Genomic DNA, 15,090 nt, shown 5'->3' on the forward strand with positions numbered 1-15,090 from the left:
TGTAATGGTGTAAACATGAAAGTGATCAGCACTAAGAGGATGGTTTTATTACATTAAAATCAATTCTTGGGTTCATGAATTATTAATGAGTTTGAAAACTTGGGCAAGCGGGGAAGTGCCCCGGGCAAGCAAAACTTAGGGGTTACTTGCCCAACGGGCAAGGTGGAATTCAAATATTTTTCGAGCCCTGTTTTCACCTGTGCTAAAATCATACAGACTATTGAAAATTATGCTGTAAATATTGTAGCATGTGAAGTACTCTACAAGGATTTTCAGGTATCCTTAAAATTATTACCAACCTCAATGCTGATGGGCACTTAAGTTTTCCTTCCAACATATCACAAACTGCAACCCTAAGACTTTCATGTTGTATACATTCATTGTAGTGCTTTGAATCACCCGCTTGACGCTCCTAGAGATGCACAAAAATAATTATCACATTAAAATAATTTGTAGCATCACAAAAGAAAAATATATTTTTCATTGGAAAGTTAACGATTTCCTCCGCAAGTTTCTCTTTTAAGGAATTGATAGTTTTTTTTTAGCAAAGTAGCTTTCATTTGATCCATGATCAATGTACTCCGGATTTGACATGGCAGTGTGATTTGTCTTCTTGCTTTAATTAACTCATTCACAGGCATCCCAGGATGCCCCCAGTTAACGAGTAAAAAATTTTGTCTTCAGTTACATGTGGACAGAGTGAAATCTGTTACGTTTCACTCCCAGGAGGAAACAAAAACCCAGAGCAAGAATAACAATTGCAAATTTAAACCAACAAATTACAAGTATGTGGAAATACTGACAATAAGTTGACTGCTGGAATATACATGTATACTACATGTAAAACTGTAGAAATAAAATTATGACTGAATATCCTTTGACCTGTTCAAATCCTGGTTCATTGTGATATGGTTTTTCATTTAATAAAGACTGTATAGAGATCAACACACTGGACAGAGACTGAGCAGGGCTCCAAGCTGGACCTGACCAAGTCCTGAAGCAACACAAAACAAAGAAAATTACCAATGTTATTTGCAATGTTTATTGACCATTTTTTCAAAGACCAGATAACTTTATCCAGTGGAGTGATAAGTCACACAGTGACATCAGTTGGCTGTTGGTGTCCCAAACAAAACGATAAAACAAAGGAAAAGATCCTCATGAACATTGAAGACGACACAGTGACTGTTACGTTTGTTTGCTAACAAGTCCTTCGTTTCTGGCTTGGTAACAAGTCTTTGTTTGGTGACATCATGAGGGACAACAAACAAAAACTCAAAGCAATGTGGATGACTTTGCTTTGTTTTAAGACGCTGCAACAAATGCTCGATGAAGCAATGGATACCAATTTAAATCACTCTTAAATTATTAATATCATAATTCTGGCTCAACCTGCCCAGAGCGCTCTTTTTTTTTTCCAAAAAGATACAAAAAATATCAAATGATTAGTTTTTTACTATTTACTGGCTGAAATAGGCTTTTTCAACTGAACTACAGTGGCTTGAGGGAGTTTTTTAAGGCTCAATGTCCACATGTATGTGTAATACGGTAAATGGGGCTGCATCGTTTGTCAACCATCGTTTTTGTGAAGTGATCTTCCGGTCTGCACGTTGGTGTATCCGTCGTTTGAACAACTGGGGCCAGTTTTTTATCATACTGGAGTGGAATTCCCATTGGAAAGGAACTCAGAATATATGTTTCTGTACTTCAGCACGATAGCCATTTCATGAAGAAAGGGTAAACCAACAGTACAAGAACAGCACCAACAAACAAACCAGCTAACAAGTAAGAAAAGGGAGATATCTGAGATGCTAATTTCACAAAAACAAGTAAAATCACTTACCCAAGTATACTTAGACAAACTTTTCCATTTCTGTACAAGTTCGGGTTAAACCTGACCTGTCCTCCACCTGTTGTCATAAGCTTGACTCGTGGGGGTCTAATAGGATAGTCAGGTGGACAACGAATAAGAAAGTAATAGAAGCCCCCCTCGTATGGCGTATCAAATGGGCCTGTGATGAGAGCGTGAATCTAAGGACAAATAGTTTTGATATTAGAACAAAGTCGGCAGTATTGGTTTTCAGATCAAACTAAACAAAGAAAAACCTTTGTTATATCATCTTTATCAGGAACTATGCACATTCCAGGTGGTGGTTCATTGTAGATGCTCATTATATCCCTAAAAAAGTCAAAACAGAACATTTACACTTGGAATTTTAACATAATTAATGTATGTATATATATATATATATATATATATATATATATTATATATATAGCTAGAGCGACCCTTATCAGTGCTGATTGCCTTAAAGGCAGGTGTTAATGTTATAGGCATAATACATTTAGGAATTACTCACTCTCCTTGGATGCAGTTGTGGGTATGTAAAAAAAACCCTCTGGCAGTACATATGGGTGTCTGGAAAATCAGGTTGTTTTATTTCAGCTGAAAAAGTTGCTTGTTATGTTACACACTTTGAACTGCAAAACTGATTTTTACGGATTTCAAGTATTAAGCACATTGTTGTGACGACAAAGTTCGTACCACTGGTGTCCCTCCTGTTTTGAATGGCTAGGGTTCCAAGAATGACTGACATTGAGACTCCTCCTTGCCCCATCGTGGTGTGGGAACACAGTAACTGTTGTTACTAAAAGTCATGGATAAAAGGAATCCAGGAAAGAAAAGGTAAGCACACAAGAAATTCACCTTTTTTATTGGAATAAAATGTTAAGGTAAACAACTATGAACCTTGCCTTCCAGATCTCAATGCAATGAAGATCAAGAAGAAACACCAGAAAGGTAAGCAAACATAGCAATATTGTTTCAATTCCAGTTCGGGGTTTCATATTTTTCAAAAACCTCCATATATTTGCATAGAGCAGGTCACCCCAAATCAATCATTTAGTTTTTATTGGCACTGAAACTTACAAATGCACATGTTTAAAAATGTTTTGCAGAGTCTGAACGTGACTAATGATTCTGTAGCAATTTGAGACTGTTAGATATGATTGAGATTCTTTTACTGTTTATATTCTGTTACAACGTTGATTAATATTATAACGGCAACAATGGTCACTTAAAGTTCCAAATTTGATGTAAAGCAATGCCGGTGAGAAAATACCTCGCAACACCCTTTGCTATCCACACCACAATTAAATCATTGGGAAACACTTGCTAGGTTTGCTCACCTTTCCCTTGATGTTTCTTCTTGATCTTCATTGCCGTGAAAATAGAAAAGCAAGGTTTGTAGTTGTTTTACAATTTACCTTAACATTTTATGCCGATCTATTATAAGATTAATTTCTTTTGTTCTTACCTTTTCTTTTCCATACTCCTTTCTGCCTTCATTAACAGCCACATTCCCAGGCCACCAAAGGAGTTGCAATGTCAATTATTCTCATAATTTGAGTCATTTTTCCTGTCTCGTCAAAAACAGGAGTGACACCTGTGGTGTGAACTTAGTAGTCAAACCAAGATGCTTAATATACCAAATCCATAAAATTCAGTTTGAATAGAATATATAATGTCATCATCATTATCAGCAGTAGTCTATTGGTGAGCTGCCAGACTGGCTCTGGATCTACATGACCTTTTACATTTTGTCACAGCTGAAGTCACTGGCACTAGGAACTGAGTGGCGCCGAGCATGAGCAGACGGATAGATTGCCGGCTGCTCGCTTCTCTTCAACTTTATCAGCTGAAGTAAAACAACAGGTTATCATGGACCCTTCCTGATCATATTCTAGTTCTGGTTCTGGATTCTGGATTTTCCAGATTCCCATACATGCACTGTTAGTCAGTTTCTTGATCAGTCGATTCAGTCCCTCAGTTCAAAGCAAGGAAAATTCATCCTTCTTCAGGATTATAATAAGTTTTAGTTCACATGTAAACAAAAACTATATTTCGCACAGACATCGACACTTATAAAATGAAGCCTAAACAACTTATCCTTATTAGCCCATTGATGATGAAGATCAATTTCCAAAGGTCATCTGGGTTTTTAACAACGTGTAAAGAAGATCAATATTGATAACTTAAACATTTCGTTACCATCATTTGCAGGAAATCTCCGGCTATATACATGCACTTTTTTATAATATTTAAGTACGTTTACTGTCAAAGTGTAAAAGAGCATCTTTTTCGATATCTTATCGAAAACGGAAATACTCCCATTGAAATGTGCCGAGGAAACGCCTGACATTTCTAAGGCAGTCTACAAAATTCAGATCCAAAATTTTTCGAATAAAAAAATTATAATTTGTAAGCTTAAATCTCATCATATAAAGACATACTTTTTATTCGTTTCCAAGACGACTAATAAAATAAGGGGCATTTACATGAAAAATTTTAACTCCTATCAAAACCTCTCCCTTATCTATTGGAAAAAATTCAGACCGCGCGTTCTTTTATGTTTAGCTACAAAAAAATTACAGGCAATTAAGCTAAAATGCATCTTTTTTTAGTGTTTAGAGATAATAAAAACGCGTTTTCAGGTCATATAAAGTTGATACCTTTTGATTCTTAATATACATTGAGGAGTAACCTTTTCTTTGTCCCAATCCTTGGAATGAACAGGGTCCCAAAGGGCATTCGATGTTGCTGCCAAAAACACATCTTCTTCCGCCATCTTGTGGATACTTCGTTTAATTCAGAGAGTGCGCATTAAAACCAGTGACGTCATTCTTACCAAAGAGAGATTTTAGGATTTTATTATTATATTTCTTCAACAGTGAATTCTAACACATGATTTCTTTAATTATTTTTTTTAACGATAATGAACTGTACAATGGAGTTATGCACCTATCAATGTAAACCCCGTTGGGGGGGGGGGGGGAGTGCGGGCAAGGGGTGGGGATTTGACGGCGAAATCCATCTCCTCCGTGGGAGGTTTGATTGAGTACCTTTGCTCGGGGGTCGGGACATTTAATTTTTTTCGGCAGAGAGACTGGGACCAAGATAAAGCCTGGTTAACTGGCATCGTCTTTCTTGGCTTTGGAATGGCGTGGGTTTCGGAGAAGGTGAGTTTTTAATCGATGTTTATCTGCTACTTCATAGGCCATCTAGTACTGGGTGGGGATTTCTAACTGCATTTTGATGAACGTATGCTGCCCCACCTTTGGGAAATTGACCAGAATTTTTGCTCCTTGGTCAAATCCCTACCCCTTGCCCGCACTCCCCCCCCCCCCCCTCCCACGGGGTTTACATTGATAGGTGCATTAAGTAGATGAGATTTCGTATTAGGTCACGTTCCAAAACAGTTTTAAAAAGCTCAAAAAGACAAAAAAAGATAAACAAGGTGAGTTAACTTACTTAATTTCGTTGATTCAGTAATAACTTTTTGCTTCTCTGTTCCGAAACGAAAAAAAAAATGTCTTGAACAATGTTGTCGTGACGTGACGCTTTGAAAGTGACGTCTCGGGCGTAACGCGAGCTTGGGCCAGTGGGGGAGGCGGGGAAAAGTTATTTGCATACATGCATATTAAAAGTCAATAGTAGGCAGCCATTGGCTGATGTGGACCAAAAACAATGGATGTCCAGTTCACTGAAGCATCGTTTTTATGCAAAGAATCTCCGAAAGCGTATTGCAAATTGTGATTGTGACACACTGATAGTTTCCCAACTCTGATTTGCAAACATGGGGGAAGGCCTCAGGCGAGCATGGGCAGCGTACAAGAAGTACAAGTTAGTAACAAGAATCATTGCTGGATTTGTTGGAGCTATCGTTGGAATCGCTGGTTGTGTGGCATTCGCCAAAGTTTACAAAAACTACAATGCTGCTATCTGGGCAGCCTTGTCTGCTGTTTTTGCCATCCTTTTCCTTCACTTGCATTTCGCAGTTCGCCGTGATCATGAAAGAGTGATTCCAAGACTGAAGTTTACTGTAATAAGTTTCGTCGGTATGAGTGGATTCATAGCAGCAATTATTGGCTTTATTGTAAACATTGCCCTCGGTATAAGGAGTCGTGAATCAGGTAAAGATGTATGACATATATATAATGACGTGATAAATGTTGCAATTGATCATCAGCCAGGCTATGAGGGCAACCCTAAAACCAGGAATTCGGAATCCGGAATCACAGTACAATACAGAGAGTAAACACTATCCTAAACATTCATAAAAGCTAACCTTAGGCCTAATTAGGCCTAAAAACGTTTAGGATAGTGTTTACTCTCTGTATTGTACTGTGATTCCGGATTCCGGATTCCGGGTTTTAGCGTTGCCCGGGCTATGACCAAAAATTTAGTGCTGGCGAATCACATCTGATAATGCACCTACAGTGTTAAGCCCCAGGGAGGGGGGCTGAAGCATGGGCTGGGGATTTTGACATTTTCTGAAAAAATGACTCAAATTCCCCACCCTTGCGACATCATAATTGGCCAAAAGTATCAAAAGCCCCCACCCTGGGGTGAGTAAAAGTGGCCAGAATAATACCCTTTAGACTTCACTGCACACAATAAGAGTGCAATGTATGTACCACTCTCCTTTCGTTCAGCCACCTCTCACGAACGTGGGAAGTTCATTCGAACGCCTTTTGGGTATTTTCCAAGATGGCAGAGTTATTTTCAGGCAACCTTGTTCCCAGGGCCTTTCTCTCACAACTTGCAATTGGGGAGGGAAAAGCCTTGGGAACAAGGTTGATTTCCAAGCCCTCTTCATTATCTAAGATGATGGCAATGTCAAATTCCCCACCCTGGGGATATGTCGTATGATCAAAAGCCCCACCTTGGGAACAGACCTCACAGTCGAAGCCCCATGGGTTGCCCGACCCATCCCCCCCTCCTGGGGCTTAATATTGATAGGTGCATAACCCAGGATAAACAAAAGACAACTTCTGTATTTTAATCTTCATATGATGAGATCATTTGGAACTGGTAGTAAGTACACAACTCACTTTTCTTTCCCCACTATAATATTTAACAAATATCTAAATACTACAAGAAAATCTGTTTCACACACTGTTAATTAATAACACAAAATGTACTTCGATACTACGATCAACCGCGATTACGAGGCACCATATTGTTTCAGCGGCTTCCAAAAAATGGGATCGTGGGCGCACTTTAACACCATCTTTTTTTTTGCCGGGAAAACAATGAATCAGTTTCAGGAATTACATGAGGTTTTGCAGGCAGGAGACAAAGGTTAATTGAAAATTCAAATCCATCCTCAGTTGTGAATGCTGAAAATGTAGATTTAGTCAAATTACCAAAGGATGTATGGAGCCTTCAAAAAGAAACCTGTAGCCTTAACGTACAGTAGGATGGAGAACTTGTCACCTCGATTAGAAAGCGGACACATGCAAAATTGACTACTCAAGGGGATTAATAAATGGAGATAGATATTGATAGAAAAGAACTTTCTGGAGTACTGGAAGCTACTGAAACCGTATGAGCTGCTCTTTTTATTTTATCCCGATCGGAGACTGGTATGGACATTGTGGTTGTAGGGGGGCATAGGCAGAGCAATTGTGGTAACGTGTTTATCCGCAGTGAAGGTAAGTTTTTTTTGCCACCCAAGCTGTAGGAGAATAAAGAACTACGTTTTGAAGAGGCAAAAAGCAAGGATAAAGGACCCATGTTTGCCTTGCTATGGAAAACATGGACTTAGAACGTTCTGTGCTTCGCTCCATTTCAAATAACTGGAAAGAACACCATCACCAAACTAAAGACATGAAAGCCGAAAACAATAGTATAATGGCTTGAGAGGTCTTTCTCATGCTGTTTCTTTCTTGCCATTTAATTATGACTTTTCTTGCATGCAAAGTATCATTTCAAAATCATGTTCTTATGTAAGTCATATATTAAATAAGTTGGCAACCAAAATTTATGATCTGGCAACCAAATTTATCCCATTAGTCGCCAGCTGGCTCCTGAGCAAAAAAGTTAATTTCAAGCCTTGTCAACTAAAAAGTGCTCAGTGGTTTTACCATTGCTTTGAATAGATATGTAGTTCATGTTCAAGTCTACGTATCTATGTATGTATATATATTTATATAATAACAACCAAAGTTATTCTCGCATTTTGATTGGTTCTTGCCTATGATCTAATAGAGCACAGACACACAATTGATGTCACCATCACAAAGTTCTTGTTCTCACCACATCTTGACGTATCTGAGATCTATTACTGAACAGACACATGGCAAAATGGAATCTATTTGTGAAATAGAAGAAGATTGAGTCATCATGCACTAGTCAGTTGAAACCATGCCCCCCCCCCCTCCACCCCTGGGATGTAGAGGGGGATGTCACATTTGTACAGTTTTACAATTAAAACTTTTCCCCACCCCTCTGATGAAACTTGAGTTGAGTGTTACAATACCCACTGCCATGTCCCTAGTGTGTAACTGGAAGATTTTGCGAAGTTCATATTAAAACTGATTGTTTTGCATCGTTGACAAGTGCGATAGCTGCCATCGCATCATTGCAATTTCTAGTAGAATTGTTGTATATACCTTTGCAGCATGCAGAATCCAGCAAAGCAGCCAGGAGGGAAAGGAAAGAAATGTTTCCCAAATGCAGTGATAATATCAAATTCTTTCCAAACATTGTATCTTTATTCCATGCTGATTTCTTCTCATGTTGACACTGGAATATTTTTCGATGCTTGAACCCACTTCTACTCTGTCAAGGCTGTCCCCATCCCCCTGAAGAAATGCGCAGGTACAAAAGTGTATTATACCACGGTGATGTCCCTGCTACGTCCCAGGGGTGGGGGCATGATTTCAATTGACCAGTGCATAAGGACGGAAAGCAAAGAAAACAGAGAAAGTTTACCACAGGTAGCCCAAGCTCAATATATGAGTATCTGTACTGAACTATACAGTATTATGCAAGAGTAGAAATATAAGGATTTGTATGGGGAAAATGGTTTTTCCCAAAATTTGAAAAAATAATTAGGAGTTAAAATAAAAAATAGTTTACCTTGCTTCAGTTGGTTTTTTTGTCCCTGGTACGGTTTCTGGGTCAATTAAGGGTGATTTAGGTGGTTTTTGGTTGCTCTTTCTTTTTCCTTTATTTATTCTTTCCCAAGGTTGGGCACCAAGATGAAGCCACCGAACAGAATCACCACAGGAAAAGGGCTGCTCCCCTTTCGTCGTCTTCATTCAACCCGCTTGTACACAGAGAAAGAATTAAGGACTGCCAAACTCTGCAAACATTTGCTTCAGGAGCCATTGAATGAGGCTTTAGTCACAACCCGCATTACCGAAACCATTGGAAGATGGCTTAGCAACCTGCTATAAGACTCACGATTGGTCACCATTGTGCCCATTAATCAATGGTGGGTGGGTAAGTGATCTTCCAACGATTTCAGTAACACGGGTTGTGAATAAACCCGCATTTGATGGCTCTTGAAGCAAATGTTTGCAGAGTTTGGAAACCCTTAATTCCTTCTCAGTGTACAAACGGCTCGATTGAAGAAGACAAATGGGTAGCAGAGGTATCATCTGTAATTTACGTGGAATTTCTATGGAGCAAATTCTTTCGATGATTTGGTTCGGCAGCTTTGTCTTGGTACCCAATCTTGGGAAAGAATATATAAAGGGAAAAGAAGAGCAACCAAAGGCCAACTAAATCGCTCTTAATAGACCCAGAAACCGTACCAGATACAAAGAAACACAAGACCGAAGCAAGGTAAGCTATTTTATATTTTAAATTGTAAATATTTTTTTTGAATTTTGAGAAAAACTATTTTCCCCATACAAATACCTTAACACATTTCTACTGTTGCATAATATAGTACAGTACAGATACTCGTATATCGAGCTAGGGCTGCCTAAGGGCCGATTTACACGGTACGATTTTTGTCGCATGCGACCAGCTTACAACTTGACTTACGATTGTCACAGCATTTTAATGCAAAGACAATTTTTCTGACATAAACGACAATTGTGAGCGAGTTGTAGCTTTGATTTACACGGAACAATTGGTGTCGTAGGCCTATCGTACGCTTGTCGCATGCGACAGAAATGGTACCGTGTAAAAAGGTCCTAATGAGTGTACATTTATGCAAATCAAGTTTGATAACAGGCCTGTCTAGACTGCAGACCAGGCCCCATTTGTTCAAATGATGGATAGTACTATCCGTTGGGTGAATCACTATCCAGTGTAAAAGAAATAGTGAAACCGATAATGGATAATGGATAGTCTTAGTGTGTTATCCACCTTTTGAACAACTCAGGCCAGAGGTGAAAATACAGGGTTAGGGTTAGACTGTGGACTGCAGACAGGGTCATTGACTCAACATCCTCTGCGAGCAATTTTAGAATCCTGCCGCATCTAGGATTACCATTCACTACCAAGTTGCAGTAGTTCAATAGACTGCCACCATGGTCCGCAGTCCCATTGTGGATGAATAAGAACGTGGTCCGTTGTGCACATGGCTTGAAGAACAAGCAATATATTCTGCAGAGGTTGTTCTCAAGTTTTTAAATTATATGTAGCAAACAGAGGACCATAGCAGTTATTCACAGAGTTCATTAATGGCAGCAGAACTTTGTCTCTTCTTCTCTTAAAGTGACTACGGACTGCAGTGGTAGAACTTCCACAAACCCCGAATAGTGAATGGGTATTCTAGAATCTAGCCGTCCTCTGCCCTGCCAACGTTTTCATCTAACGGTTTTGCAGGATTTTGCAAAAGCCAGACGTACATCACATGATGAACATCCATAGAGGCAGTGGAAAATACATTGTCTTTGGTCTATTGTAAATTTATTTTTGGCACTGAAGTTTTTGGACAAAAAAATTACAACTTTCAGTTTTAGCCTTGATCACTGCCCCGTACTCAAAATTTGTGAGACTGAAATAGAGTGTTTTCATGTGATGTCACGGTGGCCATGTTGGTGTCCCCAAACAAAGGAACAGCAGCCATGTTGATGTCCCAACTAATCCTCTGGGCATTGAGCTCTATTATCTTGCAAGTGTTTTATTTTGGTGGAAAGACAAGGTTACTGATCACGTGAGTGAAAACACTCTATAAACACTCTTTATCCAATAATAGAATTCCCAACATTTGATTACAAAAACTTTTTTACTATATAATGTACAAAATCAAAGATAAAGGATTTAGGTTTTGTTGCATTAAAAAGGTATTGTTTACAATTTTTCGACTAATTGCTTGAAGGTTCTCTTTTAGATTATTTTATTGTATTTTTAAAAACTCTTTTTTTTTCTGCAGGAGTAAGGACAGATGGATATTTCATTGTGTGCGTTTGGATTTTTTTGACATTCAAGTGGGGTCTGCTTACCTTTTTGGCTTCCAGAAAATTTAGAAAAATTTATTATGAGTTAGATCCTCAAAGCAGTGGTCTTGTACAGACTGCTTAGGCTAGGGAGATATTGACTAATTTTTGCCTTGCAAGAAAGTAAGAACTCAGCTTTCTCAATGGTTAATTTGTGTCAAAACGAATTTGGTTCCAGTTTTCATACACTTTTTTCTGGGTCCACAGTTTTTAACCTCGCAATTACACTGTAAAAAAAGGGAGTATACTTAACAGGGAGCACATTTCAATAATACACTGGATTTATGGTTAAACAATTTAAATACTGTAGTGTTAACCCTGTGTCACACAAAAGAAACAGATGAGAGAAAATTCTTTAGCCATGTAGTCTGTGCAGCCATTTCATCTGAGATGGGCTTAAAAAGTTTTGGTGAAGAATTCACTTCATGAGACACCAACAATATGAAGCATATTGTTAATGCCTTAATTTTTAATGCGCATTTGAAAACTTTTAGTTGATACTTGCGCAATATAAATGAATAAAGTTTAAGTTTAAGTTTATGCCTTACAAGGTGAAGTTCACTGACAGCAAAGGAAATGACTGAGCAAACTGCCTCACAAGGCAATTTGTCTACAACTTTGGATATTTTGTCATGGATCTTTTATTTCTGTTGAGTATTATTATCATACTTGGTTATTAATGTTGAGAATACAATAAAAGATAGGCATTAGGCTAGAAAGTTACTCCATGCAAATATTATAGTCTGTGATGAAATCTTAAACCCTCCAGATTAAACTGGACTTGAAGTCCTTTCCATTGTGTCAGTCCAAAACTTCAATTGGGATTGAAATGAATTGTGCTTTGAAATATTCCTATTGGCTTAATAGCTTCCTGCAGTGGTTGTCTCATTTAATTTTATGCTGATGGTTGTATAAAGGGTTTAGGTTTAGGCTTAGCAGTTCTTTTTTTTTTCTCTTTTCTTTTAAATGAATGATAATAATGACTGATTTGATTGTCATTCAAGCTAATAATGTCTGTTATTATATGACTAGCTCCGTGAGCGGGCAAGATGAACCAAATTGCGCGCTGTGATTGGCTGCCCGAGCGGGCAAGATGGAGCTATCTTGCCCGCTCGGGATTTCTCGCTTGGTCCCGCTTTTTTGGTGTTTTAAGTCATATAATAGATCCTTTATTGACCAAGCTTGTTTGGTCAAGATGGCTGGATATTGGCCTCGTTCTTTTTTTGCATGTTTATGGACCTCGACTTTGTCTCGCTTCATAAACACGCAAAAAAAAAACTTGGCCAATATCCAGCCATCTTGACCTCATGCTTGGTCAATAACCCATATTTGTTTTTCATTGTTCTGAATCAATTATTGGGGCCTTATTGCTTTTGTTGGAATTTACAACATTTCATTAACTTTAAAACACTCTTCGAGCAAGCCATTAAAATTTAAGCTCAAATAAATCAAGAGAAAAGTGTATATAGAGGAACACATTACAATTAGATTTTTCATTACAAATTAAAATTTTGTATTTCTGTGGCCATACTGTATGTGTAGGTCAGATCCCCATTTGTACTGATCCGCCAATCTTTCACTGCGCCCGCCAATCACCCAAATTTTAGCTCAAACAATAAAAAACTAGATGCTTCTGTGAAGCATACACTGGGTTGCCTGTGGTACGTGCTACAGAAAATCAGAAGGCACTGAATTGTGTGGTATTGAAATACAGCATTCCAGTCTCTGAAGAATAACAAATAAAAGAGAAGCGAGAAACATTGGCTTCTGGGCTGACATGTTGATAATTTTCAAGTTCCCTCACAACTTCTTTTTACCACAAGTGTGCCCTCTGAGCATCTGAAGGCTTTCTAATACTAAAGTTCACTGAAGTTAAGCCCTGCCGGGCGGGGTTAGTGTTTGGATGGGAGACCGAAACAATGAACCCCTCTTAAAACAGAAGCATCGGACCGAAAATACTATTAACTCTAACAAATGCGAACTCAGCAAGGTACAGATCTTGTTAGCTTGCTTTATGCAAAACAAATATTGATGAAAAAGCAAATAACTATTGATACACAGTTTTCAGAAAGAGCAGAAGGAAGTTTCCCGGACGGTCGATCGAGAATAAAATATTTACGACATGAAAACAACATTAATTTTGAACCGTGAATATAGAATATAAAAAGTTACGATCAGCGACAAACATTTTGGGAGATTTTTGCTACGTTCAAGTAAATTGCAAAATCGAAAAGTGACATGGCCGGAATTCAGCGGGCGCCGTGATTACGTTACCGCTGCATGTTTACTCGTCAAACAGTGAAGCATCTGTGTCAAATGATGGCAAGATACCGGGTTTTTAAAAAGTTTCTTTTTCTGTCAAGTGTTATAAAGTTTGACAATGAAATGAGCGAAGTCAAAACAAAGATCACAATCGCCCAACTCTTGTTTATGCAAAGTCAAAATTTACTCTCCAAGACGCGTACGACGTTATTATCACCAGGTAATTCCATCATTTTGGAAATAGCAGCTACTTTATTATTCATCTGCGTCACAAGTTTTCACTGATTTTGGGGCTCATTTTGTTGAAACTCGAGCACGCTTTCAACAGGCCTGTGAACCCTTCCCGCTTACAGAGCAAAACTAAAAAACTTCTCGCATATCACATTTCAACCTTAAGCTCGAAAATTCAATACACAACATGATATTATAATTCACAAAGGCAGAAAATACCACAGAATCCTTTTCCAGCGAAAGTTTTATTGAAACAAACAACATATTTGCTCTAAGAGGCGAAAACCTCTTCCTATTTCATTGCGTGCGTGAAGACAACAAACTCAATTGTGTCAAATTACCTTGTACTTCAGGTAAATACTGCTCACTTTGATTTCGTCTCGACGGGCGATAGATTGTTGTCGAAGTCCAGTACTCGTCGCTTTTGAGATTCATGCCTAGTTTATCCAACTGACTTCCATTATTGAGCTTCATAAGGGTATATTTTGTTTAAGGATCCACTAAAACGCCATTCGCGTTGCATGACTTTCGACGCCATTGCAGGCTAAGTTAATGATTCTACTGTGTCCACCAGAGAAATCTACGCAGTTCCACTACCCTCTCGATCCTACGAAAATACGCGCAGAAGGCTCTATCCACAAAGACACCACTTACCAGGGGAGTGACAGGCAAGACTTTTACCGACACGGAAAAAAAAAAAAAAAAAAAGAAAAAAAATAAAAAAAAGAAAAAAAAGAAAACAAACAGACTAAACGCAGACCTCGACTGGGTTTGCCTTATAAGGCAACCCAGTAATTAATTACCACGTGCGGTTAAGTGAATCCACGTGTTGCTAGAAACATCTGGTTTGCATGTGATTGCGCAAACGGCCGATGAGGTGACGTCACAATTTGAAAGCTTACGATGATGTAATGGCGCAACTTGTCGAAACAGATGTTTGGCAAGCAAAATGGCCGCATTTTATCGTTATTCTTGTCTTTGGCACGGTTGTGGGAAACAATGTTCATCTTTATTAGACTTAATCGACCACATCGAAGTGGTTCACATTGAAAAAGACCCTAGAGTTCTTGAGCAACAGGAAGCGGCGCAACCCGCCGCTTTGCCTCTCTCATATATCAACTGTTTCTTCACCGATGCTGCACGAAACGCCAAACAGAAGGAGCAACTTTTAAATGTTGCCGAGCCTACCACTCCTAACCCTGACCACAGTACCGTCAAGAAAAAACGTACCACTCCACCTAAAATAAGTCTACAGACAATACCTAACTCTGACACGCTTGACGGAGGCGACGAGGATGGCAATTTGAGCGACAATAGCGACGATTCGTGGACTTCAGATAGTTTTGCCAACGA

At 38.7% G+C, this 15,090-nt stretch overlaps 3 protein-coding genes across 3 annotated transcripts in view; 2 read left to right on the top strand and 1 right to left on the bottom strand.

Annotated features, from left to right (window-relative positions):
• LOC138042302 (ubiquitin-conjugating enzyme E2 Z-like) overlaps positions 1-4,665 on the bottom strand; it is a 14,882-nt gene extending 10,217 nt beyond the window's left edge. Inside the window, exons 1-5 of the mRNA XM_068888157.1 lie at positions 4,513-4,665; positions 2,107-2,179; positions 1,844-2,031; positions 883-994; positions 300-412 (exon numbers count right to left, since the gene is read on the bottom strand). Coding sequence (XP_068744258.1) covers positions 300-412; positions 883-994; positions 1,844-2,031; positions 2,107-2,179; positions 4,513-4,628 — 602 coding nt within the window. The 5' untranslated portion in view covers positions 4,629-4,665. The remainder of the gene's footprint in view (positions 1-299; positions 413-882; positions 995-1,843; positions 2,032-2,106; positions 2,180-4,512) is intronic.
• An 818-nt stretch (positions 4,666-5,483) lies between these two features.
• LOC138042332 (heme transporter hrg1-B-like) lies at positions 5,484-11,967 on the top strand. The gene is made up of 2 exons (XM_068888188.1): positions 5,484-5,973; positions 11,181-11,967. The coding sequence occupies exons 1-2, from the start codon at positions 5,637-5,639 to the stop codon at positions 11,327-11,329; spliced, it is 486 nt and encodes a 161-aa protein (XP_068744289.1). The 5' UTR covers positions 5,484-5,636; the 3' UTR covers positions 11,330-11,967.
• A 2,655-nt stretch (positions 11,968-14,622) lies between these two features.
• The window catches only part of LOC138042322 (juxtaposed with another zinc finger protein 1-like), a 2,073-nt gene continuing 1,605 nt past the window's right edge, over positions 14,623-15,090 (top strand). Inside the window, exon 1 of the mRNA XM_068888178.1 lies at positions 14,623-15,090. This exon is cut by the window's right edge and continues 1,605 nt beyond it. Within this exon, the coding sequence (XP_068744279.1) occupies positions 14,687-15,090 (404 nt within the window). The 5' untranslated portion in view covers positions 14,623-14,686.

The sequence above is a fragment of the Montipora capricornis genome, chromosome 1, assembly GCF_036669925.1.
Source record: "Montipora capricornis isolate CH-2021 chromosome 1, ASM3666992v2, whole genome shotgun sequence".
NCBI classification, from domain to species: Eukaryota; Metazoa; Cnidaria; class Anthozoa; order Scleractinia; family Acroporidae; genus Montipora; species Montipora capricornis.